The following is a 13,735-nucleotide window of genomic DNA, read 5'->3' as shown; positions in this document are numbered from 1 at the left end:
GAATTCCAGTGATGTGCTTTCACAGTTATAGTTATACAAATTCCAATTACTACACACTAGCACAAGTCACATAAATATTGTCCATGCGGCACAAATATAGATTACATACACTAGGGGCGTCAATCCTAGATTTGTAACTCCTTCAAGCTCCTAAGACCCTTAAGATGTCCTCACTCTCAATTAACAGTGGCGTTTTAAATGAAGCTAATTGTAGTGTCAACTAAGCTCTTCTAACTTGCCAACCTCCTCTCACGATTATGTAGCAAGTCAATAGATCATTGATGCTTTTTTTATTAGCACTATAAATACCTGCAAGTATACAGAGTAGGAATAGTATAGCTAAAGGTTAGAACCATATATCAATCACGGGGAAAACAAACACAGACTGTTTATCCTCTACTAAAACTCAATTACTATTTGGAAAGCTGGAAGTTTTGGGATTTTTTGAAAACAAAGACCAATTAAAAGCAAAGAAACAACTAATCGCAAATAAGCACGGAGATGAAAGTATAGAGATAAGAGAATTCTAGGAATGTGCTTTTACAGTTATAATTATACAAATTCCAACTACAACACCCTAGCACAGTTCTTACTTTGATAGAACGAGTCACCTAGGTTATGCTCATGCGATGCAAACGTTGATTACAAACATTAGGGTTGTCAATCCTAAATACGTAACTCCTAAAAGCTCCTAAGACCTTTGAAAAGTCCTCACTCTCAATTAACAGTGTCGTTTTAAATGAAGCTAATTATAGTGTCTATTAAGTGGATCTAACTCGCCAACCTCCTCTCACGATTATGCAGCAAGTTATATTAAATCATCAATGATTGTGTCACTCAAGTGTGAAGCATTATCCATAAACTTAATGAAGAAAAAAAGTAAGAACAAACGGATGTTAAATAGAAATAGGAATTGTATAAACCAATAAAAGTTACTAACACATCCCTAGAATCCTATGAGTTTAGTTACACATGAAAGAATAAGCTAAAAAATAGATTGAAGGGAAGACAATGAAAAAATAAGAACTAAAGCAATAAAACCCAAATGTTGAATCTTGTAGCCTTGATGATCTTGAATCATTCTTCAACTCCTTGCACAATGAAGCACTCTAACTTTTAAGCTCTGGAAATATTTGGCAGAGAGAAGATCTATTTTTAATGAAGCTTTGGGGGTATATATAGGGGAAAATGTCCCCTCATCATATATGGAAATGGTTGCAAAATATGGTAAATCTTGGAGAGAAAGTAGGACAAATTCTACTCGCCGCTTTTTCCCAACGGGCCGCTGCACCTTGGCCAGCGGTCGCTGTAGGTTGGTTAGAGGCTTCTGACTCTTGGCTGGTGGGCCGCTACACTTGTTTCAGCAGTCGCTAGCCCCCATCCCGTAACTCTCTGGATTATCGGTAGTGGTCTCCACGAGTTCTCTAACGGTCGCTAGGCGTGTCTTGACTTCATGCACTACTTTCCTAGAGCGGGCCGCTACAGACTTAGCGGTCGTTGGGCGCCAGCGGTCGCCGGCTGTGTTGCAGCGGACTGCTGGACATGTAGAACAGCTCCAAATTTCCAACTTCGCATTTTGACTCCCTTTTTAGGTTCAAATATGCACATTTCTCACAAAACATGTCAAAATGCCAAAATAGATAAAATATGTAAATAATAGACACGTAATGCAACTTTGACATTAAAAACGGACTAAAAGATGGCCTTAAAACCATACAAAATCCGAGCATATCAACTCCCACAAACTTTCATTTTTGTTTATCCAAGAACAAAACATAGAAGACACAAGAGTAGACGCACGGAATGAACAAGGACTAGACCTCATAATTGCCTCAAAGTATGGAAAAGATTGATCAAGCATGCATTAATGCAATCAAATCAAGTAAGGCTTATTTGTGCATTTTCATTACTAACTCATGGAACACCTTGAATTCATGCACTCACATGTGGAAAACTTCCAAGCATGGAAAGTGTTCTCTCACTCTCAAAGTGTATAAGGTAAAGTATTTAAGCACTCAAATCATGTATCATGCAAAGTTTACCATAGACTTGCTCAAAGTCTAATCCTCTACTGGATGTGATTAAGCATCAAAAGTCCGAAAGGTCTTTATTTTTTGTTGTAATATAGGAACTTTGGTAGGTGAGGAATATTTGGCTAAAAAGTGGCTAGAAATAAATATCCCAAGTAGAGTAAAGTAGACTCCACTTTTCATATAAACCCAAGACACTTTTGATAATTATTCATCCTTCAACTCACATTCTCAAACATTTGATGTTTCTTTTCTTCACAACCTTTCTTTCTCTTTCTTTCTTTTCTTATTCTTTTCTTTCATAGGCACCATTTCTAGGTTAAGCACACTTTTGAATTTTTCTATTTCAAAACATGCACTTTTATAACATTAAGCACACTACTTTTCACTTTTCACAATTTCCCCTTATCTCTCCAATTCCTTTACAAAAGATAAAAAATAACTATACTAACCCAAGGAATTGTCCCAATTGATTTGACTTCCAAAGAATAGGCTTAAATGCTCAAAATTGGCTCCAAATGGATAAAAGATTAATTTTTCGAAAAGGGTCAAAATTTTGGATATAAAAGTAGATATGAAAAGATGGCCTAACATCCTCCTAAATCAACTTAATCACTATGTAAACTTAGGCAGATTAGGAGCAAGTTCCAGAAACATATACATCAATGCAGATTAAACCACACATGAAAGAAATTAAGGCTCAAATCTCACAAGGTATAAGCATGATTCAAGGCAAACAAGCAATTCACTAATTATGCACCTTTTAACCAAACCATCAAACCAAAACGTCAATCCATACTTAATCAAAGATGAAAGATCTTTATATCATAGGCAACTCAGTCTAATGTGTCCCTAAGCATGCGTGTTTCTAAGTTCTTCATGCTAAGTTCATGTCAAGGATTCACCTTCGGGAATTTTCAAAAACAAAAACAAAAATAAAAAACCTAAGCTCATTGTCCACCATTTCATCCCCCCAAATTTATTTATAACAAAGTGTAAAATAAGTTTATAGAGTCGGTAGGGACGTGAGTAAACTAAGGAAAGCAATAAAGATACCTTAAAATTTTTCGCGTAGAGGTTGGACGGACGAAAATTCACGACTGGGCATTGTGAGTGGCCAGCAGTCGCTGGGTAGAGTCCAGATTCTTTCTGTGCGTTCCCAGCGGGCCGCTGCGCAAGCGCCAATGGTCGCTGGGAAGAGTCTAGAACCTACGAAAATTTCCAATAAAGCAAAAAACGAAAATCACATAAAAACAAAATAAAAAGATGTAAAAATGTTGGGTTGTCTCCCAACAAGCATTTTTTTAGAGTCATTAGCTTGACTATACCCCTTTTATTCCTTGGGAGGCTCTTCAAGTGCCACTTCCTCCTCCATCACCTTGTCCGAGCTATAGCACTTCTTCTCACAGTGGCCATTGGCTTGGAACAACGTCCCATCCGGAGCTAGCAATTCCACTGTCCCACTATCATAGATTTTCTTGATCATGTAAGGACCAGTCCATTTGGACTTCAATTTTCCGCGGAAAAGAGAGAGTCTTGCATTGTGAAACAAAACTACATCCCCAAGGTGTGCTCTCGTGGGCTAATCATCATGTCGTGGTAGGCCTTCATCCTTTCCTTGTAAGTGGACGAGCTATCATATGCTTCCATTCGAAACTCGTCCATCTCATTGAGGAAGAGACGCCTCTCCTAGTCAGCCTTTTGGAAGTCTTGATTTAATTTCTTTATCGCTCAAAAGCGAAGCAACATTGGCCGTATGGAGCGAGTAGTTGTTTAAAGGGCGTGGCCTTGAGCGCGTGTATGGTTTCGATATTCCCCTGTAAGGTGTAGTAATGGGAACAAATTGGCAGGATGGAGTCTGGCGGTCCGCTCCAGTGGACATGCACCACTACTTTATCTTCGACTTGGCATTCGCTTTCCAGAATTGAACACCATAAATTCGCAGCCATTTGGTATCGAACCGTGGATGAGAAGTTATAATAGCACTCCGTCTCCGTGTTAGTAAGTCCCAGCACTGCCCTGGCCCAACTAAGAAGACATATTTCCTCAAAACACCCATTGGGTGATGTCTGGAGTAATATTCCTTGGCACAAAGTTTCGACAAGTTGCGCGTCCCCTTGAAGATTATGGTGAACGAGGTCAAAACCGATCCACAATTCCGCCAGTTCTGAATGCTTCAAAACTAAACCGGTGGCGCAGATAGTGGTGATCAAGCCGACCGTGGCGCTAGCTTGAAGCCGCCCTACAGTGGCCTTGCAAGACTTGATTCTGTGAGAGGCGTACGACAAGGAGACGAAGAGGGCTAAAGGTAAGCCGTCTCTGCTCGCGAAGACGAGCACCAATAGCAGCGAAAATAAGCCCTTGGCCTTCAACCTCTCCTTCTTCACCACTTCCTTCATCAAATCCTCCATTTTGTTCTTCACTCCCTTGGGATCCTTATCAGCCTGAACCTTCTTCGCAACGAAACAACGGACGAACTGCACCACCAGAAGGACCAGCCAAAGGCTCAGCCAAATCTTATCAAATTTAGAGCTGGTTTTCTCAATAGCATCCAACAGTTGAAAGCGATGATCATCCCTAATACTTCTCATTAGCCTGTTTCTCTCAGTGTTGTCGCCCACCGACGTCACGAGCATACAGCACCGGCCTTGAGACACTTCCCCGCCGGTAAACAGAGAAGGGCGCCGGTAATAATCCACCTCCAAATCAGCATTGAGCTTAAACGAATCATCCCCGTTTACGAAAATGCCATCAGCAGGGATTCGATCACCGGGACTCAACCACACAATGTCGCCAACTACGAGCTCGGATTCCAGGATCGCATCAACCAAGCCATTCCTCACAACCAAAACTTTGTTTGGAGAATTTCCTTATCATCCATCTCTCCCTAACAAAGCGAGCGGCAGCAGCGAAGCAGACAACAGAAGACAAGGCCAGCAGAAGCAGAAGGGCGTAGGCAACACCCTCTGCTGCTCCATTGATCTTGATTCCAATGGCCAAGGAAAGCATCGCACAACACAACAAGAGAATGATAGTGGTGTCCCGTAAAGCATCCTGCAGGATGCGTTTTATGCTATGAGGCTGTGGCTGTGAAGTAGGCATGTTTGAACCAAAGGCTTCACACCGGGATTTAAGGTCGTCTGCATCGCCTACGATTCCGACTTCGATATTTGTTCTCAACGCAGAAGCAATGTATTCGATGCCGCCGTAGTGGTCAAGGGCGTCTCTGCAGTTTCTTTCAACTGCTTCTGCCAGAATTTCTCGACTGACCAAGTATTCTTCACTCTGCAGCATTCTCTCTTTCAAAAATTAGTACTCACATGCGGTAGAAACCGAGAAGAAGAGTTTAGAAGATACTCCCTCCGTCCCCAATTAAGTGTTACTCTTTTCCATTTCGGTCTATCCCTCAATAATTGTCACACTTCATTTTTACGTAAGTAGGTCTCAAGTTCCACTAACTCACTTCACTTGCATTTTATTATAAAACCAATATAAAAAAGTGACAATTTCTTAAAACCAATTTTTTCAACCAACTTTCCACTAACTTTTTCAACCAACTTTTCTTTACATTTCTTAAAACTCGTACTCAGTCAAAGAGTGACAATTAATCGGGGACAGAGGGAGTAAATTATTGTGACAAATTTACAAGTAATGGACATAAATGTATACTATAATAAGTTTTGGTAGTTATTAGTGTTGACTGTTGAGCGAATTTGTTATATATAGCCAGGCCATGCAACGTATGCTTTCTACTTTCTACCTATTGTTTGTACCCATTCGTCCGCTATTAAATGTCACATTTTTTTCCTTTTCGTGCATTCCGCCAATAAGTGTCGTATTTAACTTTTATTCTTTTTGGTAAGTGGACTTGGTATAGACTAAATAGGAGAATTCAGTCCAAAAGACTAGTCTGTTAGGAGATGGAAATCATTTAGTCTATATGCACACCGGTTGTTCTCAACTCCGATGTACGACATTGAGTCCGTAACAGAACTTCATATTCTACTAACTCATTTCATTCACATTTTATTATAAAAGTAATATATTGCTCCCTTCGTTCCTCAGTAGCTGAGTTGTATTCATTTTTGGATTGTCCCCGAGTCATTTCTTTTTTTTGGCAAAAAGTAAACCTATATCTTCTCTCTTATTTTATTCTATTTTACTTTAACTCCCTACCTTTTTCTTTATACTTTATTATCCCTTTACTTAACTCACTTTTAAGACAATTCTTTAAATCTTGTGCCCAAAAAATGCATCTATTATAAAGGGACGGAAGGAGTATACCTTCCACTAACTTTTTTTTTAATAAAATCAAACAATTTCTTAAAACTCTCACCCATCAAAATTAGGATATTTATAGCGGACCGATGGAGTATATCAAACTAACCCGTCTCCATCAACCGCCGATCGAGTGCTTCTTCAATTACCCAAGAAATTACATGATCATTTTCCTCTCAGTTACGTGCTTAATTAAACATTACTTCTGGGGTCTCTTCGGTGAATCCTGACATCAGTTGTGAATTGTGATTTAATATTAATTTTTTAATCCACATATTTTACTCATGTCATCACATTATTACTCTTCGTCCTACTCGAGATGTTCGCATTCTTGAATGGCACGAAATATAGGATGAATTGTTAGGTAAAATAAATAGAAAAAAAGATAGTTGAAATTTTAATAAATTTCAAATATAGAAAATTGACACCTTATATGGAACAAATTAAAAGGAAAGATGGATATTTTGAATGAGACAAGAGGAAGTATATCTTTTCCAAGACATAAATGTAATAGTTTTCTCTATTAAGTATGAAAAGTTCACATAACTTTGTTAATTTAATAAACATGAAGAGTCCAGTGATTTCGTTTAAATTAAACAATTCTTTTAAAAACACCAAATTTTCTTAGAAATCTACTTTTAGAATGACTCAAGTTAAGATGTCTCGCCGCATGCTTAATTAAATACTCCATATAAGCATCATTAGATAATTAGTGCAACTTCTACGAATCATTGTTGGAATTAATTTTTCATATTGTTTGTCTCTTCGAACAGGTATGGATCATGCTATAACAAAATCCAGGATATTATATTTGTGTAGGGGTAACTGTTCTATTTATTAGCTCTGTAAATCAGTATGTATAATTATTTAAACACCATAGAAAATACAAAGAGATTTGACTAAAAAAAGGAAAAGTCAGTTTGGAAACAATTTTCTTAAGAGTAGTTTCCACTTGATTTTCGTGGAACGAGTCCCGCCGCCACTCCAAACAAATATTTTACGTATCATATCTTAATTTCTTTTAATTATGTAGCTCCTTTTCACTAATATACTCTCTCCAACCCTGAAAAGTATAAACTATTTATTTATTAGTCTATTTCTGAAAAGTATGAGCTCTTTCCTTATTAGTCCATCCCTGAACAGTATGAACTTTCTAATATTTGAATATTTTAACGACACATTATGATACGATTATATCTTCCGAAATATCTCACATATCTCTATTATTATATTATCATATTTTTTCAAATCTTTATTATCTTGTTCACCAAGTTAGGTTATTCATAGGAGTATTATAAATAGGACCTATTGTTATTCTCATTATTCAATCAATGAAATCATAATTATTGTCTTTTATCTTTATTTAGGTTTTCCGTTAAGAATTTTCGATTGTCGACAGAGCACGGTTTCTCTACGACTTTCTTTATCTTTTTTACTTGATAAGGGAAAGACCCTTATCAATTGGTGCTTTCATTCGGTTCTCATCCTCCGAATTACCTCCATCATGTCATCCACTTATGCTGCCTATTACCATCACCAATTCGACTACCGTCAGCCGCAATTCGTTCACCACCCATCGCAGCCCATATATCAGCCACCACACTATCCGATTGGATCATTAGATCTGCAACAATCCTATCCACATAATAGGCACTTCCACCCACAATATCATCCCTACCAGGCCCGACAGCCCACTTGCTGGGACCCGCCATGGGTGCGCACGCACGCAGCAGAGTTCTTCGACCTGTGATCAGTCGCCACCTCACAGCCTGTACTTCGCCTATAGTGAAGCGACATACCAGGGTTCTGACCCCAATAATCCTGACCTCATGGCTCGATCGTTCTCCCCTGCCCAACTAGTCGCTGTAAACGATTACAACGAGAAGTTACGTGTGTATAGATTGGACCAAGCCGCCCTCCCTGACCGCTTGGTTTGAGGAGAACACTGATGATGAAAATATAACTAAGGAGAACATTGATAACACTTCCACGATGGTATTGAGTGCGGATGTTCCCAAAGACATTCACGATGTTCCCAACAGCATCACCGATGTTGCCATCAACACTGCTGTCGGGGTAGATGTGAGCGATGAAATTGAACAGAGTGGAGTATCTCAAGACGAGGCACGTGAGATGTTGAGGGACAACAAGGTACTCCCAAGGTCTGCTCTGCAAGTGCTTCCCCAGAACCGAATGATTGGAGGACAACGTTTATTGGACAAAGATGGCGTTGGGCAAGTCTCCTTGAAAGTTCTCGACATCGCTATGGTCATCTCATGTATGGGCGTGAGTCGCACGGAGCCCTTGCACATGACAGGCCCTCCAACGGCGTCCATGGTCCCGACGGTACTGCCACTGCCACTGCCAGGAAGCCAACAGCTAAACCAAACTGCAGCGATGCTGGAACACCTACTTGCCAGGGTGTTGCGTTTCGAGGCAAGACTTGATGAACACGAAAGGCGTTTGTCACTGAGGCCCGAACCTGACCCCCCGGATTGGCAGCAGCCATACCGGCCTTACAACTGGGGCGCGCACGCAGACCCGCCCAACGGACTGCCGCAGAATTACGTCCAGGCCGTTACCGACCAGCAAGTTCCGACCAATGGTCTCGTGTCAGCGTATGATCCTGAGCTTTACCGCCGCCTATTCAACCCTTACCCAGCCCCGCCGCCACCATCAGCGGCTATCTTCTTGCCGTGTAGCTCCGATAGGATTCATACCTTATCAATAATTCCCGCAGTTGCTGCCCCATCGTTGGTTCACGAATGTGACGGGGTTGACATACACTACAAGGGAAAGCTGATTGATGGAACAATTTTCGATCCCACTTTTGAATGAGGGGATCCAATTGATATCAAACTTGGTAGTGGACAAGTAATCAAACGATGGCTACTAGTATTGGGGATGTGCTTGGGTGAGAAAAGAAAGTTGAAAATCCCTTCCAAACTCAATTTTGGCGAGCATGTTTTTGATCCTGGAGGATTCCTTGTTGTTAGCTTCGTGGTTCCCACCTTGAGGATAAGGTGGATTTCAACCGTGGGGGAGTTGATACGATTATATCTTCCGAAATATCTCACATATCTCTATTATTATATTATCATATTTTTTCCATATCTTTATTATCTTGTTCACCAAGTTAGGTTATTCATAGGAGTATTATAAATATGACCTATTGTTATTCTCATTATTCAATCAATGAAATCATAATTATTGTCTTTTATCTTTATTTAGTTTTTCCGTTTAGAATTTTCGATTGTCGACAGAGCACGGTTTCTCTGCGACTTTCTTTGTCTTTTTCACTTGATAAGGGTCTTTCCCTCATCACATTACCCCTACTCATTATTTTATTTGGAACTTATATCATTATATTACACTACTAATGATGTGGAGCTCACCTCTACTAGGACTACTTACACTAGTTTTTATCTCTCTCTTAGTTTACCAATCATACATTAAAATTCGTGTCACAGTAAATGTTCATACTTTTTAAGGATGGAGGTGTCGTATATGTTTATGTGTGTCAGTTGTGAAATATATTATACTATCATTGCCACAACTAAAATAACACACTATTTTTTTAATTTATCCTAAATAAAATGATATATTTCTACTTTTAGAAATAATATAGTAGCTTTCTGTCTAATCAATACAATCAACTATTTTTTCTTTCCAATTAGTATATTTAGTACTCTTATCTCTTTATTTAATGGTTACACTTATATTTCCTATCTTAAATTAAATACATTAATAACCAATAACTCCTAGGTCATTTTAATCGAGATATTGCCCTTCTCTTAGATTTTAATGTAAAATCCAAACTGATTGGGGGCTGATATTATATATAAAATCCAAAACTGCAAATTTTATTTGCTTTTTTATCCTTCTTTTAGATATTGATGTAAAATCCAAACTGATTGGGGCTTGGGGGAAAAATACTCCATATATGATTCTCTGGACACCGTATGACTTTTGGACACGTTCTTTCCTCTACATTGTAAAACAAGGACTCTTAGTTAATCACTCCACCTGTTCAAGAAAGTTCGAGTCGATTTTTTTCAGACTCATTTTGAAAATATCTTGATAAATAGTTAAAATGGATGAGAAGATTATAAACGAAGCATGATTAAGTTTGAAGGGAGAAAGTCTCGATTGTTTTATTGAATGAATCAAAAGTTGAACTACAAAAGAGTGAGCTCACCTTATATATGTGGTGAACTAATTCTATGAGCTAACACAAAATATCTACAACAAAATATCTAATGCCAGCTAGGATAACTAGCTATAACAAACTTTACTAACTAACTAATATAGCCGTTGGTGGTTGAGCTAAGATATCCGGCACTCTCGAAGCTTCCATCCTCTTTACTTCACGTGTGCATGGCTGCTGATGCCTTTATATCTAAGAGCCCCCCTCAAGATGGACTATAAACGGTTGTGAAATCCATCTTGGACAACAAGGTGTGAAAGGGAGTTGATGCCAAAGGCTTGGTGAAAATATCCGCAAGCTGCAAGTTATTGTGAACATGGACAGGTTTGATGATGCCTTCAAGTAGATTCTCTCGAATGGTGTGACAATCGATTTCTATGTGTTTAGTGCGCTCATGAAAGACCGGATTCGAGCTGATATAGACTGCCGCTTGGTTGTCGCAATAGAGAGGAACAGGATGTTTGACTGATACACCAAAGTCTTTCAATAGAGCTAGAATCCATACCACTTCACAACATGCTAAGGCCATCGATCTGTATTCTGCTTCAGCCGAAGACCTAGAAACGGTGTGTTGCTTCTTTGAGCGCCAAGAGATTAGAGAGCTTCCCAAAAAAAGGCAAAAACCTGAACACTTCTTCTTGTATCTGGGCAGGCAGCCCAGTCAGCATCAGAGAACATGCTTAGGTCTGAAGCTGACTTTGCTGAGTAGAAAATGCCATGGCCTAGTGTGCTTTTCAAGTACTTGAGAACCTTTTCAGCTGCAAGCTTGTGGCCCGAGCAAGGCTTAGATAAAAATTGGCTAAGGTTATTCACTGCAAAAGTGATGTCCGGTCTAGTTATGCAGAGATAAACTAGGCGGCCAATGAGTCTTCTATATGCAGTAGGGTCAGTAAGTGGTTCCCCTTCATCTTGTTGCAGATGTTTGGATGAATCCATGGGTATGGAAGAGGGTTTACACCCAAGAAGGCCTGCATCAGTGACAAGATCTAAGGCATATTTGTGTTGGGAAATGAAAATGCCACTGTTGTTTCTAGCAATCTCAATCCCCAGAAAATATTTTGGAGAGCCAAGATCCTTATACTTGAAATGAGCAGTGAGAAACTCTTTGAAGTGCTCTATTTGCACATCATCAGTGGAAGCAATAAGAATGTCATCCACATAAATAACAATTCCAAAGAAAGAACCATCATTGGAATGCTTGTAGAAAAAGGAGTGGTCTGAGGCAGATTGAGAGAGACCAAAGCCAGATAGAACTTGTGAGAACTTCAAATACCATTGCCTAGAAGCTTGCTTTAGGCCATAAAGATACTTCTTCAACTTGTATACAAGCTGTCCAGAAGCAGCAGTCTCTGAAATGATCAAACCGGGTGGCAATGTCATATAAATTTCTTCATCAAGCTCACCATATAGAAATGCATTATTGATATCAAGATGAGCAAGCTTCCATCCACGTATAGCAGCAAGAGCAAACACCATCTTGACAGTGGTGAGTTTTGCCACTGGAGAGAAAGTATCATGATAGTCTACACCGGCTTGTTGTGTGAATCCCTTGGCAACTAAACGGGCTTTGTATCTCTCCATTGTAGCATCAGCCTTAAACTTGATCTTGTATACCCACTTACAAGAAATTGGAATTTTACCCGGAGGCAACACTGTGATTAACCAAGTGTCTGTCCTTATCAGAGCTTGTAATTCTTCTTGCATTGCCAACACCCACTCAGGATGAGTAGCAGCTTGTTTGAAGGACTTGGGTTCAGTGAGAGTGGATAGAAGGATGATGAATTTCTGATAAGGTTGAGAAAGCTTAGCAAGAGAAAAATAGGTAGATATAGGATATTTAGAATCAGTCACCACTGAGTTGCATATATAATCACTGAGGTGTGTAGGTGTTTTAATAGTTCTTCCCGAGGATGACTGAAGAGGAGTTGTGGATGGAGCATCAGTGACAGAGGTGGATTTTTGCTGAGGCAGAGGTGTTGAGTTATTCTGAGGCTGAAAAATTTTCTGAGGCAGAATGGATGTTGGAATATCAGAGGTGGGATTTAAGTGAGAAAGTGGGAATTCATTTTCATGAAAAACAACATTTCTGGAGATGAAAATGGTATTGTTTTCCAGATCCATGACTTTATACCCCTTGTATCCAGAAGGATAGCCAATAAATATGCACTTTATGGCTCTAGGAGAGAACTTATTTCTACTTTTGTCAAGAGTAGAGGCAAAACAAAGGCACCTAAATACTTTAAGGTGAGAGTATGTTGGGGATTTGTTGAAAAGCATCTGAAATGGTGTCATTTTATTAGGTAGTACATAGGAAGGAAGCCTATTAATGAGGAAAGAAGCTGTAAGAACACATTCACCCCAGAATTCTAGGGAAAGATGTGATTGAAAGAGCAGGCTTCTTGCAACATTTAAGAGATGTTGGTGTTTTCTTTCCACTCTTGCATTTTGCTGAGGGGTTTCTACACATGAGTGTTGAGACATTGTTCCATAAGTGGATAGAAGAGAAGTGAGATTGAATTCGGGGGCATTGTCACTTCTCAACACTTTAATTCTCTTGGAAAATTGAGTGAAAACAGTGGAAAAGAACTGAGATAGGACAGTAGGTACTTCTGATTTTTGAGATAATAGGAAAGTCCAAACAAAACGGGAACAATCATCAACAATAGTGAGGAAATACTTGAATCCATTGTGTGTAGGGGTATGAAAAGGTCCCCATACATCACAATGAATTAAGTCAAAAATGTTCTGAGATCTGTTTGAAGAATCAGGAAATGGTAGCCTCTTTTGTTTAGCTATTGGACAAATGTGACATGAAGTGGTTTGAGAGTTTGAAGCAGGTAAAGAATTAGACAAGATTTTGAGTTTATTGAGTGAGGGATGACCCAAACGATTATGTCATACATCCAAACTAACAACTGAATTAATAGATACAATAGAAGTTTCAGTGGATGTGTGAGTATTTGTCATACTTGAATCAATGTGAGATTGAGCTAAATCAAGGGTGTAGAGATTTCCAACACGGCTACCCTTCCTAATCATGAACCCCAGTGAAGCTTCCTGGATTAGAAAATGAGTGTGAGTGAAGGTGACAATGCATGATGAGTTGTTGGTTAAAGCACTGACAGAAAGAAGATTAAAAGAGAAAGATGGAACATGAAGGACTGATGTTAGAGTGATCTTTGGAGTGAGATGGACAGTACCTATGTGAGTGATGGGGGCA

The 13,735-nt window shown here is 39.3% G+C and overlaps 1 protein-coding gene across 1 annotated transcript; it reads right to left on the bottom strand.

Annotated features, from left to right (window-relative positions):
- Positions 1-3,754: 3,754 nt before the first annotated feature.
- LOC121752837 (calcium-transporting ATPase 12, plasma membrane-type-like) lies at positions 3,755-8,020 on the bottom strand. Its single transcript, XM_042147925.1, has 3 exons — positions 7,840-8,020; positions 4,883-5,329; positions 3,755-4,827 (listed from the first exon to the last, which is right to left on the bottom strand). The coding sequence occupies exons 1-3, from the start codon at positions 8,018-8,020 to the stop codon at positions 3,755-3,757; spliced, it is 1,701 nt and encodes a 566-aa protein (XP_042003859.1).
- Between the last annotated feature and the right edge of the window lie 5,715 nt (positions 8,021-13,735).

This window comes from Salvia splendens, chromosome 10 (genome assembly GCF_004379255.2).
Source record: "Salvia splendens isolate huo1 chromosome 10, SspV2, whole genome shotgun sequence".
Lineage (NCBI taxonomy): Eukaryota > Viridiplantae > Streptophyta > Magnoliopsida > Lamiales > Lamiaceae > Salvia > Salvia splendens.
This window is presented reverse-complemented; position numbering and strand designations above follow the sequence as displayed.